At 38.6% G+C, this 27,661-nt stretch overlaps 2 protein-coding genes across 2 annotated transcripts; both read right to left on the bottom strand.

The window, feature by feature from the left end:
* Positions 1 to 9,419: 9,419 nt before the first annotated feature.
* LOC309383438 (C-X-C chemokine receptor type 2-like) lies at positions 9,420 to 25,922 on the bottom strand. The gene is made up of 2 exons (XM_081935998.1): positions 25,850 to 25,922; positions 9,420 to 11,074 (listed from the first exon to the last, which is right to left on the bottom strand). Exons 1-2 carry the CDS (start codon positions 25,900 to 25,902, stop codon positions 9,967 to 9,969), a joined length of 1,161 nt encoding a protein of 386 aa, XP_081792124.1. The 5' UTR covers positions 25,903 to 25,922; the 3' UTR covers positions 9,420 to 9,966.
* On the bottom strand, positions 18,295 to 21,511 carry LOC309383439 (C-X-C chemokine receptor type 2-like). Its single transcript, XM_081935999.1, has one exon. The coding sequence runs from the start codon at positions 21,506 to 21,508 to the stop codon at positions 20,420 to 20,422; it is 1,089 nt and encodes a 362-aa protein (XP_081792125.1). The 5' UTR covers positions 21,509 to 21,511; the 3' UTR covers positions 18,295 to 20,419.
* Positions 25,923 to 27,661: the final 1,739 nt, after the last annotated feature.

Genomic DNA, 27,661 nt, shown 5'->3' with positions numbered 1-27,661 from the left:
GCAGCCCAATTCTATTTACTATTAGTGTAGTAAAATAGGTCGGAAGAATTGGGGATAACTTTAAGCCCTCCACATTTGAATTCTCTAATTGTGCCCTCTCCAAATACACCAGGAGTACACTTTTGTCAGGAATTTGGGCCATTATAGCCCCAACAGAACAGGAAGGGCTAAATTAGGGAGATTGCTGAATCTGTTCTAACTATGATTCTTGTTATGCTTTCCAACCTAAAATGTTGGGAAAAGTAACATAAAGGGAAGGAGCAGGAGTCTGTTCATCTAACAACATAATACTTCTCCAAAAATTGAACTGAACAGGATCAAATTAGAGTTGAGGAAAAAGAAAGACTGAGTCCAAATATGGATCAGATCCGACTTAGGCTGTGAAGGGAAAAGCATCCCTCTTTGTGGTATAGAGAGGTAGGCAATGAATGATGGTGAGTATTGGCTGGATCCCCCTGCTTTATGATTAAACTATGTGACCGGGCTATGCAGGAGAAACTCTGTTCACAATCTGTTGGCTCAGTGGTGGTTGGTGATTGAAACATACAAGGGAATATCGCTCCCGCTGCCTTGAGTCCAGAAGCAGTTCCATAGATGGAAGACATAGACATTTTGATGAGGTACTGACTTTTAGTACTGTAAGGAGCCCCAGGCTGCTCCTGAGTGAAAGAGTGGAACATCTGCCAGTTTTGAACTGAGGTAACGGAATGTCAGGCAACTGGCAGTTGGAATAGAATTCTTTTCAGGTCGGGAGAGGGAGTAGAACTCCTTAGCAACACACTGTGTTAATTATTGTATAAGAAATACTAATGATCTGATGGTCATTTCAAAAAATCCTTTTTTAGTGAGCACTTAGAAGCCACGAGGAACATATGTGCCAAATTTCAAGTTTGTAGGCTTTACAGTTCTGGATATTTCATGATGTCGAGTGAGTATCATTTTGCTTTTATATATATAGATAAGCATATATACTTCCTCCCTCCAGGTCACATGACCCAGAGTAGAGTCAACCTTCTCTAAGCCCATTAAAACCTGTCTGTGTCAATAGGCTTAGGACCTCAAGGAAATGATGAGTTGATGAGAAGATTCCATTTTTTGCAATATCAAATGCTGCTTCCTTACCTTTTAATCATGCTTTTAACTGCTATTTTTTATTCTGCTATTTCATGGTTTTATTATATACCACTCAGAGCATTTGTGAGATGGGTGGCAATATAAATATGATAAATGGAAATGTAGCCCACCCCATGCTTCTTTTAATCCTTCCTCTACCCCAAATATTTTTGGCTTATTGCTGGTAAAGGGATTGGAAAGAATTCCAAAAGTTATATTCTGCATACTTTTTAAAGCCTTGTTGTTGTTTTTTTAAAAAAAGAAACCATCTCTACAACAGTGCTTTAAACTGCAGTTTGGTGCACAGCTACATTGCTTGGTTTGATAAAATCCTGTACACTCAGAGGGGCATAGGAAGCAACTTGAGATCTCATTGGTCCACAGAGCCGATCATCATTCTTAGTACTAAGCTCCACTCTCCGGGATTTCAGATATTTCAGCTAGATGTTATCAAGTCTCAATGGATATATCAGGAAACAAACTGAGATCTCATTTGCAGAAATCAGATGTTCTCTTCCTGTGCAATTGCATTTGTTCCATATTGTACAAAGTTTACCTACAGTATTCTGTGATTTCGAATAGTATTTGTATGTATTATTAATCATTACTCAACTGCTTTCAAATTAGGGTAAGTTGCTTTTAATTCATTGTTTCCCACTTTTTAACACTGAGTATATGCGCTGTTTATTAAACAATCTTTCTCAAGAGTCTAGGGAAGTGACATTCAGGCCACAAAGGCAATAGCATCTTCCCCTTGTGGTCCTGGGGACTCTGGCCAAGAAATCTGGTGGCTCCAATTCTACAGTTCCTAGTATAGGTGGCTACCAATTTGTAAATTTGGCTACACCTGCCATCAGAATTGATGGGGAAACCTTGGGAAGGTTTCTTTTTTTTTTCTTTTGAAAATTATCCTGCTAATCACAACACTTTACTCTCCCAAGATGTGTGTTTCAATCTGTGCTGTAAAGGTGACATCAACATTTTACAGTATATGAAGAGGATGTGAGGTTTGTTTGCAAAAAAGAAAACACTGTTGGGTAACAGTTGACTGGGTATCTTGAAAATGACTGTGTCTACAGTCTTATAAGCCCCAGACTTTGGTGCTTGTGGTGTGTGTGGGGGATGATGGGGGAAATTACAGCCCTTGATTGCAGCAAGCTATTCTATCTGTTGTAAGAACTGGTTCTCAATCCAGTAAAGATTCAAGGTACTATTACAAAAATAACCAACTGCAGTGATGTCTACAAGAGGGATCAATCCAGTCAATCTGATGAGAGCAACATCCCATCATTGTGATGCAAGTCCATATCTTTTGGATGTGTAACTTGACGTCATATGCACATTCGAAAAGAACAGAGCTTGAAGTGCAACAGAATGGATGCTGCTTCCATTATTTGATTAAAGCAGCCATAGCTGGAAGTGCCCTTGGCTAGCTGTAGACAACCTTGTTACACCTTTCCCTCTTGTCCCTGTGACGATGTGAGAAAGGGATGTGTATTTACCCATGCAGTATGGTTCTAGTGTTATTATTTATCCTTCTTATTATCTTTACTCCTCCCTCTTAATGGTATTATTATGGTGTTATGACTATCATTATTCTGTTGGTTTGCATGTATGCTGAGAACTTCTGCACCAGAGACAAATATCTTGTGTGTCTAATCACACTTCGTCAAATACAGTATTCAGTTCAATCCAAGTTGTGGTCTTATAGAACACCAGAGATACTGACTGGTTCTAAGTAGAAAATTAGTTTTAATTGCTTGGGCTTTAACCCTTTTCAATAAATCTTGTTAAAGAGAACTCTGTGAAAATCATGCTTGGAAAACAATCACTTCCAGTTCAGACAACTCGAAAAAGTCTGGATGACCATTAGTTGGCAGTAAATATGAACCTCTAAATTGCCAACTAATGGTCATCCAGACAAATTATTTCCTGCCATCTAGTGAGTTTTCATAGCCCAAATAAGTAACTCTAACCAAAATACCACACAGAATATACGGTAGACTGTGTAAAAAGTGAGAAATTTCTCCCACCCTCAAAGAAGGGTATGGAGAAGTCATGTAAAAGTTCAAATAAAAGGACATGACATAATGTAAATCTTCTCCAAGAATTTAAGGGAATGTGGGCTATATAACCATTCTAACAGCAGGAGAAAAATCACATATGGTCAAAATTTGGAAATAATACTGTTCTATCCAAAGAAAATGGAGATAAGGCTTAACTCACATATTAGACCAAACAATATAATTTCTTTTATTTGCATTTAGCACATTTTTGTAAACTAGTCATTGTAATCTGCAATCCATGGTTCATAGCGGAGTAGTATCATATGTAAACCCAGCCCCTTGTCGTTAATCCAGTACATCATGAGTTTTAAATTATGGTTTAGTGAGATCAAGTGAGAAAGAATTTTTTTTTAAAAAAACTGTTGAAGCAGATAGATACCAGACATCTGGACTGGTAAAACTGTTACTCAGAATCTTCATGTTCAAAAGATTATAGTGATAGGATTTATAATGTAAATGATTACATATCTCTTAACTAATCATTTTTGCTGTATTATACATTACGGGGAATGTATGCTAAGAAAATGATTTCGCAATGTATGAAAGTTAAACTAGCTTTATGTCAGTGGATATTATTCTCTCATTCTGTAATCACTCTGCAACTAATTTTTACAGTTCTCTGCAAATAGATATGGTAGTGTAATCTGTGTTTTGCATGCAATTTTTTATTTACTAATTTATGATTAAGTTGATTTTCTTGGCTGCAAAACTCCAGAAAATTATTAGAGGACAGCAAAGAATAATGGTTTGTGATACCTCTTTTTTCCCCCCAAATAGATGAAGTCAGACTAAACATCTCCCACAGGCTCAACAGCATTTTCATGGTGAATGGTTATTAACTCCATTCTCAATCCACCCATGGAAATCTTGTGACAAGCATACACATACATACACTATGTTTGCATATTAGCATCAACATTTTTTTAAAAAAAAAACCTTGCAACAGAGTTCAAATGACATCTTTTCTAATTATCTCTTCATGGTACTTTCTAAAGTAGGCTTCTTCATTCAGTTGCATCACACTTTGGTGCAAATGCAAATAATATGTTTTATTCACTACTGAACAAGTCAGAATGATCAGATTATAAATAATTATGAGTCCTAAATTATGGTTTACAAATCACAATGATAACTTCCACAAATTGGACTAATACATTTATGAAGTGTGTGAACTCTGAATGTGGAGTTTAGAGTTTTAATATTTTTGTTCACACAGCCTATTTTACAAAAGGATGCTTTGCATCTACATTTCCAAATTCTTCTTAAAATCCATTAGTCTGACATTTGGTGTCCCCTTGCCACTAGTATTATGAATTAAAGTCTTGGATCCTCCATTTAAAGCATCTGGAACAAAGTTTTGGGAAATTATTCATCACTATTATATTCCTTTAAAATCCTAAATGGGATAATTAATTAATTGACCAATTGTAGTTGACTTGGGAAATGTAATATCCCATTTACCTATTTCCAAAAAGGTATAGCGTTTTCATTTTGATTCAAATATTTTCTTCCACTCTGGCTTTGGTGATAGGAACAAATTAAACCAGTTGTTATTTTGATGTAAATATCTGAAACTCTACCATATATTCTGAGTAGGATCGCAGTTCTTTTTTTTTAGTAGGTTGTTGACTAGATGCATATCTTGGCAACATTGTTGTATGTCACAAATTTTGAAATTAATGTGGCAACACAACTGGTTTCAGAAGGCAGGCAATGAGGACACATATTTTTCAACAGAACATAACAACAAAGTCAGTAGCTGGGAAAGAGAAGAAAAGTATTTCGTCCTTCCTATACACTTCCTATAATTTCAGCCCCAAAATTCTATTGACAAACTAAGGGGTAAAATTGAAAGAAAACAAATTTTCCTCTTTGAAGTACTACACACGTCATTCCTTTGAGAATAATTTAAGACAAAATCTCACAACCCTCCCTTCTCCTTTCTACCTCAATTAACCTTAAATTATTGACCTGTACTAAAATCCAGGGTTCCAGTACAAATACTATCCTAATATAATATAATTTATATAATATAAATATTATGTATTTATTGAATTTAGAGCCCACTTGCTGTCTGAAAAATCAAAACAACTCTGTGTATTGCAATAATTTTATCCTTGCAACCACAGTCCTATGAAGTCAGTTGTACTTAGGGGGGAAAATGACTCAGTCTGTTCTGAAGGGGGATGTGGGGTTTGGATGTGCATCCAAGTCCAATTGCAACAACTACAGTACATAACACAAATAGCACTATTAGGACTGGCCTTAACATTAGGCAAAGTGTATCAATTGGTTGGTTGGGTTAGGGTTAGGGTTCCTAAACATTTGCCATCACACCTCGCTTTAGTCTAATCTTAATGTACATAGGTATCGTAAGAATCCAACCACCCAAATGAACAATGAAAACAATGTCATGAAACTCTGAGAAAGGTGGATTTAGCGTAGTAATGTAACTAAAAGCTTCTTTAATCTTCCCTGGACTCTGTCTGCATTTCCACAAGGGAGGTATACTTCACTGTTATAGGGAGTCAGGGAAATGCTTTACCTTGTGGGAAAGAGGCAAGAATTGTTTTGTAAGCAAGGAGGGCTGAAACTTTCTTTAAGTCCTGGAAAGCAAGATTATATTTGGAAGAGATTCAGGTAGAGTCCTCCTCATTCAGTGGGATGTAAGAGGGAGAGGAGACCAGGTTTGCAATATTCTGTTACTATAGCCCAGTGATGGCGAACCTTTTTTGGGGGGAGCGCAGGGGGGTCGAGTGCGGGCGTGCCGCACCCATAATGCAACACGCGACCCCCCCAGTGCGCATGCGTGCAAAACGCGTGACCCCCCCCATTTTTACATTTTCCTTTGCCCTCCCCATGCTCCAGGGGCTTTATAGGAGCCTGGGGAGGGCGAAAAGAGCCTCCCCCGACCCCCCGGAGGCCCTCTGGAGGCTTCAGGGACTGTCCAGAGGCTTCCCTGAAGCCTTCGGAGTGCTTAAAACCACCCTCCGAGCAAACCGGAAGTCACTTCCAGTTTGCTCGGAGGGTGGTTTTAAGCATTCCGAAGGCTTCATGGACGGTCCCTGAAGCCTCCGGGGGGGGGGGGAGGCTCTTTTCGCCCTCCCCAGGCTCCTAATAAAGCCTCTGGAGCCTGGGGAAGGCGAAAAATAGCTTTTAAAAAGGTGAACTCAGCTGGCCAGCGCGCGCATGCGCGCTGGCCAGCTAACAGGGCAGCGCCTCGCAATGCCCTGACAAATGGCTCCGCGTGCCACTTGTGGCACGCGTGCCATAGGTTCGCCATCATGGCTATAGCCTATCTCAAAAAAAAAAAAGATTATAGTTCTAATCTTCCTCTGGAGTTGATTTCCTTTTAAAAAAACTAATTAAAGATTCTAATTGAAGTAGTAAAACTATCACAAACTAAAAAAGAGTAAAAACTGCATGTCAAGGTTCCGAGTAATGCATCCATCAGAAGCAGAATTCCAAGGCATGTAGATTCCTCGAAGAACATGTTTATTGGATATGTCATATCGGCACACCTAGTGAAAATCAACTCTAAAAGTTCCCAGTTTTCCCCCAATTAAAAGAGCAAATATTTCCCTCCCCAGATGTCACTGGTCACATTGTCCAATGAAAGCAGCTAGGGGGCTGCTCAGTCACTCCTCTCCTCCTTCACTTGTCATCTGTTGGGATGACCTTGGTTCCCACAAGAAAACTTTTTGTTTTGACTGCTCTGTCTACTTCCCCCCTCCCTTCCCCCTTTCTAAGTTTGTGGCAACTATGAATGAGGAAAAGATGGCTTCAGCCAGGTTCACTTCAGAGTTGACAGTGTGTGATCATCCGGTGCATGACACAAAGGCAACACAGTCAGAGAACCGGTATGAGACCTTTTATTGGCTCCAACTTTGCTCCCAACATGCCATGTATTCTCCAGCCTGGAGAAAAGCTCTTCCACAAACCTGCAGCAGCCTCTAGCTGCAGATACTCCAATCCAAATGTTGTAAGCAGATGCAATAAATCACTCCAGCAGGGCAAGATAATGAGTCTGAGAAGTGAAGGTAGTAATTGCAGCAAAGCAAGATAAGCACACAGTAGCACTGCAATAATATAAACAGTCAGGAGGATTGCCAGGAATGCAGGCCACAACACTAGATGAATTCAGTGTTTGTTCTCGACAAATGCCCCTCCCAACTGCCTTGCCTTTAAACTCCATCCCCAGGTGTGCCTTGTAAAGGGAATCTGGGCCATTTCTTCCTTGTAAGCCATGAAACCCACATTGTTCTCTTCTGCGTTGTTCCCTGCGTGCCCTAGGATGAGGAGGAGGTGGATCTTGGTCTTCATCTGAACCCCCTCTCCCTTTTTCTACCTCTTCCCTGCTCTGCCCAGCCTGACTTCACCCTTCCCCATTTTCCTCCACAGCCAACAGAGCCACTCTCCCGCTCTCTGTCAGGTGTTAGTCTTCCATCTCAGAGTCAGACTCTGACAGGGGCATGTCACAGTGCAAAGGAAAGGGAAAAATGTAGAGGAGAGAGGGAGGAGTGAAGGGAGGGAGGGGGAGGGAAAAGGAAGAATACAGTGACTTCCAATCTTCATCTCAACAATTTTTCACCTCGTCTTAACTTACAACCAATGATCTCTTCATTCCATGTCCCATCTCTTACCTATAAATAAAGTAATGGAGCGTTGTCATTTCAGTCCTGGTATCAGCAAAGATTCATTAAGGATTTCCAGAAATAACAGCATAAATATTTTAGCCTTGATTAAATAAACCAACTTTATATTCTCTCCTTTCCTCTAACAATCTTAATTTTTAGATTGTTCAAGTAATCTTTATTTCATTTTTAAATTCCTTCTCACAAGACTCACCCAAGCTTTAACAAATCTCATTTGTAAATCCAATATAAAAAAATTATCCAAGGAAGTCTCTTGGCCTATTATCCCTTTTCTTTTATTTTTAACTCATCAGTCTGAAGTTTCCTGATGTGGTCACAGGACTGACATCCAGCAGAGGTTGGGAGGAATGAGAGCAACATCATGGCAATTACCCTTAGTATCTAAGACGAATCAATCCACAACTACCCAATCCTTGTAAGAACCCTTGAAGTGCTGGAAAACTGCTATGGTATCCACACTCTCCTCAGCATTTTCTTCTTTAGGCTATACATTGTTCTTCACTGGATTTAATCTCCAAGCCTCTTATCATCTCTCTCACTCTTGAATGCACTGTTTTCAATTCTTCTGTGGCCCCTTGCTCAGGTAGTCCTCAATTTATGGCTGTTCATTTAAAACTAGTCCAGAATTACAACAGCCATGGAATGAGTGCTTTATGGCCTGTAAAGCACTTCTTGCTATGGCAAAATGAGGTATCACCACCCCTGCGGTCACATGATTATGATCTGAGTGCTTGGAAATCTGTTCACATTTAACACTGCTCGCCAAGTACCTCGCAATCATGTGGTCGCCATTTGCAATGTTTTCTGCTGGCTTCCAGAAAGTCATTGTGGAAACTGGCAAGGAAGGTTACAATTCCTTGCCAGCTTCCACAAAGGGAGCTCCTTGGGAGTGAAATGGCTATTTGCTGAGAAAGAATCTCAACTGAGAAGGAATCTCAGCTCTGTGTGGAGCTCTGCGTGGAGCTATGATTCTCTCTCCCACCCCTAAAAGGTAGACTTTCAAGAAGAAAGGGGCTGCCTAAAGAGGTCAGGGGAACTCTTCCAGCAGAATGCAAAATGCAGAAATGAAAATCGAACCCCAAAGATCTGAGCTCTGTTTCTGTAGTCCTTCAGAGGAGTTCCCCTTCACACATGGAAGACGTATCTTGCCTAGACAAGGCTAGCAAAAAACTGGAAAATCAAAGTGTATTTAATGTCTGCCAGTTTTTCAAATTTGAAATACCTGCACACTAATGACAAGTTTCCTGAGAAGAGAAGAAGAGAAACTTTTACCCCACCATCACCACCAACAAATATAACTATTCAGTGTAGAGAGCTCATGCTAGGATGACAGCTATCCCTGGTTACCCAATAGACACTTGGCTCTGCAGGACTTTGATCTTGGGAGGAGACAGCAGTGCCCACCGTCCCTCCACTGAACAAATACCTTCCCCCTCCCCTCCAGATTAGGACAGTAAGTCTTTGTATCATTTTTTTAAAAACAAAACAAAATTGCATTGATTTAGTCATAATTGCACAGGCAAAATTATTTTATTCACAAGCATACCGAATGTACAATATTGAAAAGACAAGGAGGGAAGGGGGGGGGGGAATCAACATTTTGGCTTCTTCAACTTCTCTCTAATGTTTATGTTTAGTAAAGCTCAAATGAAAATAGTGGCTTTGTCTACCTAAATGCATGCTAGATTTTGATTTTGGATAGATAGGCTGTGGAAAAAACAGATTTATAAAAAACTTTCCATAGATACAAACTGGCAGACTTAATTTGCAAAGGGGCAATAGCCTGTTCTTAGAGAATAATATTTTCAGATGTTCAGAATGTGATATTTCAGATTGTTTGGATGGAGAATAGCCTGGGTATGACTCTAGCATCCTTACTCTTTTTTTTTAATGAAACAAATTAAAATAAGAAAAGTGATAAAAATTAGGAGAAGGAAGGAAATCAAGACACCAGTCACACATTTTGGAGAAATGTCTTTACAGAGAAATAGAGCTTTTTAACAACGGCATTAGTAGCATTTCCAAATCAAAGCAAAGAGTGATCTCTACAGTTTTTGATGTATCACCACAGAAGATGTCAGGTTGTCCAGACAAAGAATTTTTTCAGTTGCCTTTTCTTCTGCCAGGTAAGTTTATTTCATGGTAGTTGAAGTGTTACCAGAGGTTGAATAGGTGGATCCCATCCTATATCGATTCAGGGTCTCTTTGCTGATGATACCACGTGAGACCAAGATCTTGAGGAAGTTGTTCCGGAATTTCTGTCCTATAAAGGCATATATGATGGGATTGATACAGCAGTGAGCAACTCCCAACATCTCGGTACCTGACAAAGCATCATCAATTCTGTCTCGAACTGAGCAGGTCTCCTTAATGTAGCGAAGCCTCAACAAAGTATCAAAAAGAAGGGTGATGTTATAAGGCAGCCAACAGATCACGAAGACCAGCACTACGACCAAGATTACTTTCATTGCCTTCTTCTTTTGCTTGTTCTTCATCTGGTAGAGTCTGTGCATTGTTATTCCGTAGCAAATCATCATGATAGTCAAGGGGAGGAGAAAACCAAACACCTGAGGTAAAATTCTCAATACTATCCTCCATTCAGTTGTTTGATTCCCACCAATGTTCTCATAACAAAACCTGTTAGAGAAATTTGAGACTGTAAAAACTTCCCGGAAGCGGATCACAGGAAGTGAGAAGAGGAAGGCAAAGAGCCAAATGGCGATACAGACAAATTTGACCCAGTGCCTCTTCTGAGTGGCTGCCCGAGTAGCATAAACGATTGCCAAATAACGATCAAAACTGATAAAGGCCAATAGGAGGACACCACTGTAGAAGTTGACTTCCTTCAGGACTGAGGCAATTTTGCACATGAAGGTGCCAAAGATCCACTCATGAGCTCGATACACAGCCCAGAAGGGCAAGGTGACTGCAAAGAGAAGGTCGGCAATAGCCAGGTTCAGGAGGTAAACATCAGTAACAGAATGGTTTCCTTTGCTGTAGCTCACCACCAGAATCACCAAGGAGTTGCCCAGCAGGCTCAAAATGCAGACTAGAAAATAGATACATGCTACAATATATTTCATTGTAACTGTTGTACGCTGTGGTTTGCAGGGTTCTGTAAGTGTGCTTAGGTAATCTAAAGTATCATTCGAGGAATAACTATAGTTATCTAGAATGCCTGAAAGCAGAACATCGTCCCAATTGAATATGTTGTCCCCCATCTTGGATCTTGCTGTAGACCTGTGTAGAACATGAAGCAAAGACAGGTCAATAACTTTTTTCTAGACAAAAGACAACCTCCTGATCATAAAGTGATTCTTTAAGGCATCCAACAGAGATCAAAATTGGTCAAAAGAAAGAAAAGCTTATAGACTTTGAACATGGCACTTGGCATACACAATTCCATACAGTTGTTAAAATTGCAGAATGCTCATCTCATGAATGCCACTGGCAAACCCTGCCTCCCTGCTAATGATGTTAAGCCACTGTAGCATCTAGGCATCCAGCATAAATATGTGCAGGAGGGATGTACATGTGTGAAGGATGACTTCTACATGACCAAGACCGAGCTGAACACAGAGATGACTGCAGAAGGCTCAGCTGGTTTATAGCATCATAAATGGGGGCGGGGAGAAACACTGCAGCTTTTCTAGATTCCTTCTGTCCTTGTATGAACAAAATAAAAGATCACTCTAAAATATTAAGGTAGATGCACTTGTGAAGTGAGGCTGACTAATGATGGAGACCAAGGCGGGAAAATATGTACAACTCAAAGTTGAAATGAAAAAAAAAAAGACCCCTTTATTTTTCCACACCCAACTCCATTTTTTTTCCTGAAAACAACATGAGATCCCATAGATCTGGGACTGGCAAGGACCTCACTGGAAAATGGCCAAAATTATCAGTATCCACAAATAAATGCTTTTAACATCAAGATAAAAGTATTATTCATTTCAATGTGACAGATATTAGGGATTTTAAATGACATGTAAATATTGAAACATACATGATCAGAGACAGAACGAGTGTGTTTTTTTCTTGTTGGTTCTGACATATAAAGAATGTAACAATTACAAAGCATAGTTCTTGGTTTGATATGTCTTTTTTCTCTGTCATTTCCTCTGTCTATGAAGTTTTCATTATATTCATTATATGCTTATGAATAGATTCCTAAAGGAACAATGCATAGGTGTACACAAGAGGTGCTGCAATGATCAGGGAAAGGACTTTGTATTTTATACCTTATACTTACTGTATATATTGTACATTTTTATGTTATGTGGTTTTGTTTATTTATTTTAATTTATGGCTAGTTATTTATTGTTGTATACCACCCAAAGACACATTGTTTGAGTTGGGCAGCATCATAGAACTCATAAGTAAATAAATAATACATGAAAACAGCTACTAATTAATAACTTACAATTGTGATTGTATGCCACATCAATCTTTATTCTTAATTATGAAAACACAAACTTGGATTTTCTAACTTCACAGAAAGAAACAAAAGGAAAAATATGCTTTAATACAATCCAGAAATCTCCTTTTTATTGTTTTGTACTAAATTAATATCATTCTTTGAACCTGTGTATTTTCTAATTTTAATCAATTTTTATTGGGGGGTTTTGTGTAAAATAATTTTAATTCAGTACTCATATTCTTGAAGACCTAGGCAGTGAAAGTGCTTGATTTATAATCCCTCTAAATCAGAGATGTCAAACTGGCGGTCTGGATGAATCACGTGCAGGCCACGCCCACCCAAGCTCCGCGAAGAGAAAAAAACATCGTGGAAACATCATATGATGGCAACGTGATGTGGCGAGTTTGACACCTGTGCTTTAGATCATTCCTACAAAAAATGCAAATCAGAATTTACACAGCTATTTAGTAGCCAAAAGTAGTTTGGGAATCTCTGTATAAGGAAATTACTTGGCAAATATTGAATGCCACTTCAGAACATCTTCTGTATATCATTGCAACTGCTGCATGTCACATAATGAAAAAAAACCCTGAATACTCTGTAAACCACCTTGATGACTTCCGGAACTATTGGATTATCCTTATTTTCCTTATGCCAAAAAGCAAAAGAAGACGAACCACAATTAGCTATCTTACTAGAGATCTGAAGAAACTCTACAGCTAAGAGTAGCTACTTTCAAACAAGGAAATTCTCTTTTAATATGGATTGAAGTGATTTAAAAAACTTTACGTCCCATGGGGATGTTCCCATTATTTTGCAAATTTAGTGTTCAATATTTCTTTGCAGCATTAATGAAATAATGGAAATACCAATAAAGAAGAATATTGACAGTTCAGGGTTGAAATGAAGGGTCCTTGGTGCTCTCTGATCTTGGTTGTTTTCTTGTGGATACTATTCCATTACCCAAACCAGGTAACATCATTAGTAATAAAACATCTGCAAGAAAACAACCAAGTTTGGAGAGCACCAAGGACTCATCATAATGGAAACATTATTCTGAATAAATCCTTATTTTTAACTTAAGGTAGGGGATGATTCTGCAAAGGCATGCTTTGTGTCTTTAAGGATGCTTGATTCCAGATACACAAGTGCCAACAATTAAAAGACATTGTGCAGCTCTTTTCCTACTTTTAATAGACTAGAATGAAAAGTGGTGAGAACAAAGATGACAAGGCATTTTCACCAAAGAAGCTGGTTCTGGAACTACCTTCATTAGGAAAAAATCACCATTGCCATTAATTACTACATACAACTGCAAAGTCTTTTCCTATTCTGTAAAGAAATTCTGGTTCTGTTTAATTTAACATGTGATTGTTTTGAATCCCATGTCTTTCCTTGTCTTCTTTGCATTAGCAGCATCCTTGATGCTTTATATACTTGGGAAGGATTGGAGATAAGAGAAAGGGTCCTACATTTGCATAACTTGGCACCTCTATGCCCCCCCACCCCACCCCAACTCCTCCTGCCGAATATTATTGAGGGAGTTGCATTCATCCAATAACAGATTTTATTCAGAGTTCTCAGACAGCCTTCCTTCCTCAACTTGGCATGTTCCAAGGCCCAGATTATAATTGCCATCCTTCGGGATATATTCCGTAAATAGAGCACCTAAATAATCCAGAAGATAATGCATAAGAAATGTTTAAATATTTGGCTTTCTCCAGATATTGGAGCCAGACAATATGACCAATCACTAGAAGTTGTAGGATTTATAGATCAAGGCTTCCAAAGGATCAGCCAAATGCTTTCTTAAATCTGTTGACTCTCAAATTCTCCTGCATGCCAACTGTTCCCATCTAGGTGAGAACAACTGCTTTCCTTCCCAATGCAATGAGCGGTTTTAAAAAAGTTCAACATAAACAGGCATACAGGTAGGTAGTCTTCAACTTACAATCACAACTGAGCCCTAAGTTTTGTTGCTAAGATACACAGTTGTTAAGTCAGTTATACCCATTTTACAACTTTTCTTACCACAGTTGTAAGAGGAATCACCACATTTGTTAAGTTAGTAACATGATTGTTACTAAGTGAAACTGGCTTCCAGATTGACTTTGCTTATCAGGAGATCACAAAAGGTGATCACTTGATTCTGGGACACTGCAAATCATCATATAAATATGGGTCAGCTGCCAAGAGTCTGAATTTTGTTCACTTGATCGTGGGGTTGTTGCAATGGTTGTGTGAAAAAAAAGGCTATGTCATTTTTTTCAGTGCCTTTGTAACTTTGAATGGTCACTGAATGAATTGTTGCAAGTCAAGAACTACCTTTATTTTCTGTCCTGGTCTTGTAACTGAAGCAGCACCTGCTGCTGCTTCAGTTACTCCGTTGGTAAGATTGATTGCGCAAGCAAAATGCATAATCAAGTGAAGGGAATCCCAACATGAAATGTTTTAATTACATATACACTGCAGCAATAGTCTCTATGTCCACTAACCATCTTTTTATCAAAATGTTTCACTTCCTACAATAGCCTTTCCCAGCCTGATAACCTTCATTGAACAAACGTTTGAACAAACCTCCTGCATTGAACAAATGTGTTCCAGAATCCCATAAATATTTTAACTGCAGATGAAGAGGACTGTAGTCCAACTCACCTGGAGGGCACTAGATTGTGGAAAGGTACTCTAGGTTTTCAATAATTGCATTTTGAGACATAACGGGAGTACAGATTGAGTTTTAATAGCCTTAGCATCCAAAACTCTGTCTACGGAATTCATTTTATTAAATAATTCCTGCTCACCCCCCATTCCACTCTTAGGCTCTCCAATTTCGTACCTATTCATTCCACATTTATGTAAAATGAGTAAGAGCATGTTCTTTACTTACCTGCCTGCTCTGGAGAGTTCTTTTACCCATACACAAATCTGAGTCTGAAGGTTCAACCTTACCAGGAGGAACTGACCCTTGTAAAACCTTTCTCCACAGTAGCCAGAAAAGAACATCAGATCCTTCTAAGTACTTCCTCAGAGAACATGTGAATGAAGCAACAGGAAATTGCTCACACAGTTTAAGCAAGTGAGCATCTCAACTGTTCTAGTGCCTGTAGAATAACCTTTGCAAGATGGATCTTTGAGATTTGCACCTCTCTCTGAATTTTCTAGGTAGCCATGCAAGTACCAAGGTTGGGAAGACTGCTGCAGAGCTGGGAGAAAGAAAGAAAGAAAGAAAGAAAGAAAGAAAGAAAGAAAGAAAGAAAGAAAGAAAGAAAGGAAAGAAAGAAAGAAAGAAAGAAAGAAAGAAAGAAAGAAAGAAAGAAGGAGGAAGGAAAGACAGGAGAGAAAGGAAAGGAAAGGGGAATGGAATGGAATGGAATGGAAAGGAAAGGAAAGGAAAGGGGGAAAATTATTGGTGTGAATGAAACATCAGGTATTATGCTGCAAAATGTGATAACCCTTTTGCTCAAGGATTACTGAGTGTAATAAAAAAAGCACACCAGTGTGCCTGTCCTAATATTCTCTTCCCTGTCCTAATATTCCCTTGTATTCGTATTCATAATCATGTATAGATAATCATGTTTATATTAATATCTGTTATCTAATTCATGCTTGGCAAAATAAATAAAATGAAAAATAAATAAAATAAATAAACAACGTGCTTTGCAACTTTCCTATGCTATTATTCAAACTGGCATCTCTGAATCTCAGTGTTTCATTGACATATCTAGGTAGGAATATGAGAAAAGGAGAGGTGCAATATAAATTTGGAACTGTGGAAGAAGATCATACAAAGAAACGGAAGGGCTTTTAGATGAGCCTCTTATTTTGCAATTTTCCTGTATTATTCATAGAGAAATTTACAATGCAATAATGCTGTTTTCCATTTGTAACTCCCCTGTGCTGCTATCACTGTTTTTTTAAACACATGCACCTACCCTAGCCTGTTAGAGATGAAAGCATAGAATTGTACAATTCTGCTTTTAGCTAATAGCACTATTAGAAATTTATTTAGAAGGATTAAAGTAGAAGATCACCAGAACGGGTACTTTGGCACAATAATGAAATAAGCAGTAAGATTTACATGATTAAATCTAAATTAAAGGCAGCAATATAGAGATGTAAAGATAGAGATGGGGGGGGGCAGATGTCCAGACAATACTTTGCCTATCTACAGTTACCCTGACTCATAAGATACATGTGATCCTTTGGGGAAAGTGTGGTCACAGCACATACACAATCCTCTTGGAAATGGTTATTTACATACTGTGTATATGAGGTCTTGTGAGTGTAATCAGCCCCCAAATGGCCTTGTATGCTCCTGGAGATGTTCATTTGGGGGAAAAACTTATGCACAATCAATCACCGAGATGAAATCTATGTTTCTAGGACAGTATACATCTGATTAATTGATACTGAGAACATGGGACAGGTCAGTGATGGGATTCAAAAAATTTTACTACCAGTTCTGTGGTCGTGATTTGGTGGGCATGGCTTGATGGGTGTAGCAGGGGAAGGATACTGTAAAATCCCCATTCCCTCCCGATCAGCTGGGACTCAGGAGGCAGAGAGTAGATAGGGGTGGGGCCAGCCAGAGGTGGTATTTCCCGGTTCTCCAAACTACTCAAAATTTCCACTACCAGTTCTCTAGAACTGGTCAGAACCTGCTGAATACCACCTCTGGGACAGATAAACATTTCTTCAACCAAGGCCTGTTTATCACGAGCATTTGGGTGGTGTGAATGTTGAAATAGAAGACCGCTCACCAAACGTATGTTTGAAAATGTTGAATTTATTAGTAGCACATGACAATCTCTTCAGAAGTGACTTCTCATTTGTAAAACTTTTTCTCCCTGTGTTTTTTAGAGCTAGAAAATCACTTTCTGACTGGTGCACAAAAATCATTTTGCTTTGCAAGACTTGGTTTCGTTTAATCTGTGGTTAAAGTTTGTCTCAACACCACACACCAGGAGCTTGCTAAATGCTTGACCAGCAAATAGTCAGTAATACTGTGACAACATTTTCAGCAGTGGACAACAATTCAGCACAGGCATTTAATATTTATTTGAGCCAAAACTCTCTCCTTTGTCTCACTCAGAACTCTTTTGTCATTCCTATTGTTTTATTTGAATATCCGTAGGGGCTTTTTAGGAAAAAAAAAAGATTGCTCTCTTATTACCCTAGCTAGAACTCCTAGCATGCATTATAGCCCATAACCAACATTTGACCTTCAGCTCCAGAAATTTAGAAGACTTTTAATGTCTGTTTAGTTTTGAAATTGAGTCGAGATGTGGTTGTATAGTGCGGGAAAAGAAATACTGTATATTTATTGAAACAAAACTTGTATCTTGACTTCTGTGCTCCAGCCTATCGCTCAGTAGCCACCAAGCAACCACTTAAATAGCACCAGAAAATTGTGGTAGGTCTAATATGTTTGGTGAGAGCACTTTAGACTGTCTTAACCGAATATTTTCTTGTTATTTTTTTAAAAATCTCAATTTTCAAAACATCTTAGAATTAGGAAAAAATTCACACATCATGTGCATGGTTGGAGAGGCTTTCTTTTATTTAAACTTTTTAGATAGCTTAACCTTTTCTGGAATAAGCAGTGCATACTTTCAAGTAAGATGCTTAGCATAAGAGCAGTGTTCTTTAGAGTCCTTTCACTGGGGTGAATTTAAATTGTGAAACAGAAAGTTTTAGAATATTTCCCTCCCCAGACTAGCAAAGAGTTGCTCTCGTTTACTCTACAAGATCAGGAACAGGGAAGCAATTGAAGTCTGCATGGAATGGCAGAGAGGAATAAGAGAGAAATGTTTGATTATGTATTGTGGAGAACATAAGACCATTCACCCAGATCATTCCAGATTCTGAAATTATCTACATTAGCTATTCCGCTATCTCCTATATTGCTATAGTTTTGGCCAGAAGGCTGGCTAGATACAAGAACCCATTGTGAAGAAGCTAATGTCCACACAAGATCAAGGAAATTCTTTTATTTCTGTTCAGAAGCCAAAGAAGACACTTCTGAGTTTCACACCCAAGGAGCACAATAAAAATCAGGCTTAGGTTTTTTTTTATACAATTTACCACTGGAAACTAAAGTAAGAAAATTGCCAATTGGTTACAAAGTTACTTGACAGTCACACATGTGCATAAAACAAAATCATCCCATAATAGTCTACTAATTAGTTAATCTTACTTCATTATCATATACATTGACTACCCCTCAGTATGTTTTTTATTATGCTAATTATAGACTTTGCACTTCCAGGGATTCTGGACACCTCTAACCATTGCTTAAGCTAAATTCTATGTCACCTTCCTTGAATCCAGTATTGGGTTTGCTTGCAAGGTGCCTTAGTTGAGTGACACATCTACAACCAGTTAGTCTATACAGTAGACATTTGTCTACTGTACAGCCTATGTATATCCATAGCCTCCATGTACAGCCTCCATCAGCCTATGGAGTGTTTTTGGTTGGCCCCTCTAGCTCTTGCTGGCAGGTGTTAAAAATTGTCCCCTAGTAGGCAAAGGGCAACTAATAGTTCTGTCTAAAGTTAATTCATAGCTTACAAAAAGCTTCTAATTACTTATTAATAAGCTAATAAAAACTAGGCAAATTTCCACTGTTCATGCAGTAGGAAGCACAGGATATTTCTGTTGTGTACAATGCAGATGGAACCAATCGTATCGGCTCTGCCATTCCATTGGACTATTTCAGCCGCGTGGAAAGGGGGCATCTGCTGCTTGGGTAATAATCTATTCTCCATATTAATCTACCCAGTGCTGGAGAGGACACTCCAGCTTTGACCTCTTTCCAGAGCACGATACCATAGTCATTTGAGATTAAGGATGCCAAAGCAATTCAATGCTACATCTTCTACTTCAACACCAACAGTGGTAGCCTCATTTAGCCTAATGCTAGGTTCTGCCATTAATCAACAAAACACAAGATTGTGGAAAATCCAATGGTTATATAAAGTCTCCTGTTTAAATTCCCCCATTTAAGCAATCTCACAGAATTTAAGTAATCCCTCTGGGATATTAATTATGAAAAGATGGAACTTGAGAGGACAGCTTCTCTGGTTCAGATCAAAGTTCAGAAGGACTTCTCTTAGCTACAAAATCATACATATTAAAGAATGTAAGACTCTAGAACAGGAGAATGGAAGTCAAGTAGCCCTAAATAGTATGAAACACACTCCATCTTTTGCTGTATCTTTCTCTGAATAGTTTCTTGAGGAAAATATATTTCTGGTTCACAGATATGCCAATTTGCAGTTTAAATTATTTTTGATGTATTATAATTATTTATGGATTCTATGACAGCATTCATAGAAAATATGGGACAAATTATGAAATAGGTTGAAGGTTGAATTACTGCACTTTGCCAATGACATGATAGGATTAAAATCATTCTTTAGAATTGATACAAATAGAGAGACTATAGAAAGATGTCCAAGGCAATTCTTTCCTATCAGAACTGCCTGAATTGTTTACAAAGCACCTTCTACCAGCAGAGAGAAGTACTGGTTGATTTAACCGATATTCCAATATTCAACCAGTTTGTGCCTGCAATTGCACTTGTGGTTAATTAAAGCTTATTTATAAATGAATTTAAAAAAATCTCCCCCACTTCCTCCCAGTATGTGGGTGAGGCTGGGACCATTAAATCCAAATTTCTGTTAAAACCAAATGCATGTCATGTGATTAAAGTTAAGTCATTTGTGGAATAATTTGATATAAATGGGTCTATTTGCAGTAAACCCTCTGTTTAACAGACAAATCCTTAATGGAGATGAAGTCAAAACTAAATGTAGTTTGATTATGCAAAGTCTATTCAGCTGCGATCCATAAGCCAAGCTTTTATATCAAAGTAGGTACAGTTCTTAATACATTGCTTAGGGAGCCAATGTCCTCAACCACCATATTATAATAAGAAAAGTGATAAAAATTAGGGGAAGGAAGGAAATCGAAAGACCAATCACACAACTCGGATAAATTTCTTTTCAGAGAAATAAACGGAGCTTTTAACAACAACATTAGTAGCATTCCCAGAGCAAAGCAAAGAGTGATCTCTACAGTTTTTGATGTATCACCACAGAAGATGCCAGGTTGTCCAGACAAAGAATTTTTTCAGTTGCCTTTTCTTCTGCCAGGCAAATTTATTACAGGGTAGTTGAAGTGTTACCAGATGAAGATGAAAAGCCTGATCCCCTCCTATATCGAATCAGGATCTCTTTGCTGATCATACCTTGTGAGACCAAGATCTTGAGGAAGTTGTTCCGGAATTTCTGTCCTATAAAGGCGTATATGATGGGGTTGATACAGCAATGAGCAACTCCCAACATCTCGGTACCTGACAAAGCATCATCAATTCTGTCTCGAACAGAGCAGGTCTCCTTAATGTAGTTAAGCCTCAACAAAGTATCAAAAAGAAGGGTGATGTTATAAGGCAGCCAGCAGATCACAAAGACCAGCACTACAGCCAAGATTACTTTCATTGCCTTCTTCTTTTGCTTGTTTTTTGTCTGGTAGAGTCTGTGCACTGTTATTCCGTAGCAAATCATCATGATAGTCAAGGGGAGGAGAAAACCAAATACCTGAGGTAAAATTCTGAGTACTACCCTCCATTTAGTTGTTTGATTCCCACCAATGTTCTCATAACAAACTGTGTGAGGGGGATTGTGGACTGTAAAAACATCCCGGAAGCGGATCACAGGAAGTGAGAAGAGGAAGGCAAAGAGCCAAATGCCGAAGCAGACAAATTTGACCCAGTGCCTTTTCTGAGTGGCTGCCCGAGTAGCATAAACGATTGCCAAATAACGATCAAAACTGATAAAGGCCAATAGGAGGACACCACTGTAGAAGTTGACTTCCTTCAGGACTGAGGCGATTTTGCACATGAAGATGCCAAAGATCCACTCATGAGCTCGATACACAGCCCAGAAGGGCAAGGTGACTGCAAAGAGAAGGTCGGCAATAGCCAGGTTCAGGAGATAAACATCAGTAACAGAATGGTTTCCTTTGCTGTAGCTCACCACCAGAATCACCAAGGAGTTGCCCAGCAGGCTCAAAATGCAGACTAGAAAATAGATAAATGCTACAATATATTTTATTGTAACTGTTGTACGCTGTGGTTTGCAGGGTTCTGTAAGTCCATCTAGGTAATCTGGAGTATCATTCAAGGAATAACTATAGTTATCTAGAATGCCTGAAAGCAGAACATCGTCCCAATTGAATATGTTGTCCCCCATCTTGGATCTCTTGCTGTAGACCTGTGTAGAACATGAAGCAAAGACAGGTCAATAACTTTTTTTTTAGACAAAAGACAACCTCCTGATCATAAAGTGATTCTTTAAGGCATCCAACAGAGATCAAAATTGGTCAAAAGAAAGAAAAGCTTATAGACTTTGAACATGGCACTTGGCATACACAATTCCATACAGTTGTTAAAATTGCAGAATGCTCATCTCATGAATGCCACTGGCAAACCCTGCCTCCCTGCTAATGATGTTAAGCCACTGTAGCATCTAGGCATCCAGCATAAATATGTGCAGGAGGGATGTACATGTGTGAAGGATGACTTCTACAGGACCAAGACCCAGCTGAATACAGAGATGACTGCAGAAGGCTCAGCTGGTTTATAGCATCATAAATGGGGGCGGGGAGAAACACTGCAGCTTTTCTTGATTCCTTCTATGATATCTTTGTATGGTCAAAGTAAAAGATCACTCCAAAACACTAAGGTAGTTGCACTTCTGAAGGGAGGTATGGAGAGGCTGACTAAAGGAGACTGAGGCAGCTTCCTTCCAATAGGAAAACATATACAAGGTCTGCAGAAACTCAAACTTGCAAATGAAAAAAAAAAAATTCCCCCACCACCCTCATATTTGGATACCCTGTAGCTGTTAAAAAATCAGCTCAATGGCTGAACAAAGAAAACAACATGGGATCCCATAGATCTGGGATTGATTTTAGGTTTTTAGATTGATTTTGGTGCAAGGATGTTATCGCAAAACACTTTTAACATCAGGGTAAAGGTGATTAAAAGCCCCTTACTTTTAACATCAAGGTAAGGAGCTTTTAATGATGCGTTGTGAAACATTACACGATCTTCATTTCATCGGTCTGACAGATATTTGGGAGTTTTATTGACATGTTTAAATTGTGAAACATGCATGATAAGAGACACTACTTAGAGAAGGACTGTCAATTTTGGCTTCGTTCTGACATATAACCATTATAAATCATAGTTGTTTTAGTGTGTGTTTTTTTCCTTTTTTCCGGTCTCTGATTTCACCAGACTATGACATTTATTGCTTATATAATTATTATAAGTAGATTCATAGGCAATTGATGCACAGGGGCATGCAAGAGGCATTGCATCAGTTAGGGAAGGCACTTAGGGAAGTGCAGGGGCAGCACAGATTAGGGGAATGCATAAGTGAGAGGGTTGGGGTACATGGGTTGGAAAAGGTACCCTGATGTTCCATCCTTCCCTTCCCTTCCCTGTAGACATGTAGCCTACTGGTTAGGAGAGGGAGTGAGGGATTGAGAGATTGACTGGGAAACTGTCATGGAGTATTGAAAATCATATGACAACAATAGCAACACAATAGTGTAGAAACACCCAATAGCACTGAAGAAGCCACAACACCCCCAAATTTCACATCCTCAACAGTCATGGGTCCTGGATTTTGGATATATTCTATAAGTCAGCCCATCTGAGGTACCTTGGTTCAAAAATTGTTGCCCTGTGATGCACTATTTTGCCTAGTTAACAGTCATGAAGTGGGAGTTTGACAATTGATAAGCCCATGGCCATTTAACATCTTTCATAAGACACCAAAGGCCTGCAAGGAAATCTCAACTATACGATAGCATTTCCAATAAAAGCATCCAGCCAGGTTTTCCCCAAACAGTTTAAGAATGGAAAGGTCCTACCAATCCTTTATATTTTATATTTATATACTGTATGTTTTAATGTTATATGGTTTTTTAGTTTTTGGCTAGTTTTTTCTTGTTGTATATCACTCAAAGCCACATTGTTTATGTTGAGCAGCACTATAGATCTGGTAAATCAATACACAATACATGAAAACAGCTACTGATTAACAAGGTCATTATGTGATTGTGTATCCCAGCAATCTTTATTCTTAGTTATGAAAACATAAACTTGGATTTTGTAACTTCACAGAAAGAAACAAAAGGAGAAATCCATGCAATCCAGAAATCTTTTCCCCCCTAATAGTTTTGCAATACATCAGTATTGTTCTTCTTTGAACCTGTATATTTTTAATTTTAATGAGCGCCTCTTTTTATAGCGGTTGTTTTTGTGTATAACAACGTTGATGCATTACTCATATTCTTGAAGACCTAGGCAGGAGAAGTGCTTGATTTACAATCTCTCTCTCAATTATTCATATAAAAAAAAAGCAGAACAGAATTTATAGAGCTCTTGAGCAGCCAAAGGTGGTTTGGGAAACTCTATATAAGGAAATTACTACGCAAATATTCAATGGCACTTCAAAACATCTTCTGTACATAATTACAACTATTGTGTATCATATGATGGGGGGGGGGGGACTGAATAGCTTTGTATACTATCTTGGTGACTTCCAGAGATATTGGATTATCCTTATAACCAAAAAGCAAAAGAAGATGAACCACCATCAGCTATCTTACTATGAGATCTGAAGAAACTCTACAGCTAAGAGTAGCTACTTTCAAACAAGGAAATTCTCTTTTAATATGGAATGAAGTGATTTAAAAAACTTTATGTCCCATAGGGATGTTCCTATTGTTTTGCAAATTTAGTGTTCAATATTTCTTTTCAGCATTAATGAAATAATGGAAATACTGATGAGAATATTGCTAGTTCAAGGTTGAAATGAAGGGTCCTTGGTGCTCTGGGAGCTTGGTTGTTTTCTTGCAGATGTTTTATTGTGCAAGCCAGATAACATCATCCATAATGAAATGTCTGTGGTGGGAACTGAAGAATAAAGACGAATTATAAGATCTGGGACAAATTTGATCGATGGTTGGAACTAAAAAGGAATGACCCAAAATAAGCAATGACTAAGATTTATAGAATGGAGATTAGAATTATGTATGAAACCATAACAGTGAAAATGTATAAGATAAAAGCCAAGCAACATGGTTGGAAAGATGATAATTTTATATTTGTAAATACTGAATATACCAAATGTAAATAAGCATGGTGGTTATAATGTATAACTTTATATCTTAGTATGTATGGCAAAGACTTTGCCAGGACTATGTCCAATGTTTTAATTTGTGTTCAATAAAAAACCTAAAAAACACATAATGTAACATCTGCAAGAAAACAATGGAGCTCACAGAGCACCAATAATGGAAATAATCAAGGGCTTATCCTTGGAGAGCCTTATTTTTAATCTAAAGTAAAGGTTAATTCTCTATCTACCTAAGGATGCTTGATTCCAAACACCAACAATTAAAAGACATTGTGCAGCTCTTTTTCTACTTAGACTAGGAAAAAAAAGCGGTGAGAACGAAGGTGACAAGCCATATTCACCAATGAAGCTGGTTCTGGAACTACCCTCATGTGGAAGAATTCACTGTTGCCATTTACTGCTACATCATCATGCAAAGTCTTTTCCTATTCTGTAAAGAAAGCTTACTGAGTTCTGGTTCTATTAAATTTATAGTGTGATTGTTTTGACTCCCATGTCTTGCCTTGCCTTGCTTGCATTAGCAATATCATTGATGTTTTATATCTTTGGGAAGGATTGAGATAAGGATCCTAGATTTTGCCTTCATGCCAGCTTCTTGATGGGATGCGAGCTCTCAGGCAACTTGTCTTCCTCAGCATGATATCTTCTAAGGTCCAGATTATAACTACTATCTTCTGGACTTCAGGTTTTCTTCAATCTAGTGGCTCTAAAATACTTCCAGTGGCCAACAATCTCTAGATGAGAACAATAGCTTTTCTTCTCAATGCAATGAAGGATTTTAAAAAAGCTCAACAGAATAACATGCATTCGTCATTATAAGCCCAGTAGCTTTTCACTGTCTCTTTTTCCATCAATTCTCACCCCTGCTGCTATTTCAATTAATCTATTGGTAAGATTGACCATGCAAGCAAAATGCATAATCAAGTGAAGGGAATCCCACTTTATGAAATATTTAACACTTAATTACAGATTAATTGCAATTAATTACTATTGCAGCAGTAGTTCATTAGCCACCTTTTCATCAAAATGTTTAATCTTCATTCCCAACCTGATATCCTCCAGATGCATTGAACAAATGTCTTCCAGAATCCTGTGTGATCTAAGTATTTTGGCTGCAGATGATGAGACTTGTAGTGCAGCTCACCAGAAGGGTACTAGATTGGGGAAAGGTGCGCTAGCTTTCTAATAATTGCATTTGGAGGTATAAAGAGAGAACAGTTTGAGTCTTTAATACCTTTAGCATTCAAAAGTCTGTCCACAGAATACACTTTACTGAATAATTCACAGTCATACTCATTTTCACTCTTATGCACCCAAATTTCCTGCTTATTCTTGATTACACAGTTAAATAAAATGATCCAGAGTGTGTTCCTTACTTACCTGCCTGCTCTGGAGAGTTCTTTTATCAGTACACAAATTTTGATTCTGAACATTCAACCTTACCAGGAGGAACTGACCCTTGCAAAACTTCCCTCCACAATACTCAGAAAAGAACATTAGACCCTTTTAAGTATTTCTTCAGAGAACTGGTGAATAAAGCAACAGGAAACTGTTCACACTGTTTAGCAGGTGGACCTCACAGCTGCTCTAGTGCTTGTAGATTAATCTTTGCAAGATGGATTCCTGAGATCTGCACCTCTCTGAATTTCTTAGCTACTAATGCAAGTACTAGGTTAGAAAGATTACTGTAGAAGGAAATGAAATGAAATGGGAAATGAAATGAAAGGACGGGACGGGACAGGAAAGAACAAGAAAGGAAAGGAAAGGGAAAGCTATTGGAATAAATGAGACATCATCTATTTATGTTGCAAAAAGTGATGACTATTTTGCTCAAGGATTGCAGAGTGTAAACAATATGCTTTGGCACTCAAACTGACACTCAATGCTTCATCTCTAGGTGGGAAAATGAGAAAAGGCAAGCTGAAATTAGGCAACAAGCAGCAATATAAACTTGTAACTATGGAGTTGCAGTTTGTCTCAAGACCCCCCCCCCCCTCTCTAGGAGTTTGCTAAATGCTTGGCTAACAAATACTTGGTAACAATGTGCCAACTTTTTCAGCAGTGGACAACTACGGTACATTTAACATTTATTTGATTCAAAGCTCTCTCCTTATGGAAACTTATCAAAGAGAGATCCAACCTAGAACTAAGGAGAAAATTCCTGACAGTAAGAACAATTAATCAGTGGAACAGCTTGTCTTCAGAAGTTGTGGGTTCTCCGTTACTGGGGGTTTCTAACGAAGAGATTGGACAGCTATTTGTCTGGAATGGTATGGGATCAGTGGTGGGATTCAAATAATTTAACAACCGGTTCTCTGCCCTAATGACTGGCTAGGTGGGCATGGCCATTATGGGCGTGGCCAGGGGAAGTGACAGGCAGCACTCACCCTCCTGCCCCCTGGGAGCAAAAACGGGCCCGCCCTAACCCACCCTCCGTTTTGGGCCTATTAGTCCTCGCTGCATCCTTCTGGGAGCAAAAATGGGCCGCGGGGGGGGGGGGGGACATTTAAATTGTGAAACTGAAAATGTTTACAACATTTCCCTCCCCAGAGTGGCAAACAGTTTCTCTGGTTTACTCTGAAAGATCAGGAATGGAAACCCAGTTGAAGTTCATGGAATGGCAGAGAGGAATAAGAGACAAATGTGTGATTAAGTACTGTGGGGAACATAAGACCATTCAGTCCAGATCATTCCAGTCACCCACATTAGCTGTACCATTATCTGCTGTTAGGAGGTACAGGACATTTTCATTGCCTACCTCTCCTACTGGCCAACACCAGTACAGTGATCACATTCAGCCTAATTCTAAGTCCTGCCAATAATATTAAAAACATAAGATTGTGATAAATCCAATGATTATACAAGGTCTTCTGTCTAAATCCCTCATCTAGGCACAGAATTTGAGTGAGAATCTGATATATTATGCATGAAAAGATGGAAGTTTCAGATCAAAGTTCAAAAGGAGGGCTCCTCTCAGCAATAATATCACATACATGAAAAGAATCAACGAATGCAAAGTAAGCCTCAATAATAGGAGAATGGAAGTTATGTACAGTAGTCCTAAGCAATATGAGATGCACTATCCAGCTGTATATTTTGTTGCATCTTTCTCTGAATAACTTTGTTGAAAGAAATACCTTTCTGGCTTAAAGGTATACCTATCTGAAGCTTAAATTATTTCATATGTATTAT

This window comes from Natrix helvetica, assembly GCF_964273705.1.
Source record: "Natrix helvetica genome assembly, chromosome: 1".
Lineage (NCBI taxonomy): Eukaryota > Metazoa > Chordata > Lepidosauria > Squamata > Natricidae > Natrix > Natrix helvetica.
The sequence above is the reverse complement of the archived record's forward strand: the minus strand, read 5'-3'. Positions and strand labels throughout refer to the sequence as shown.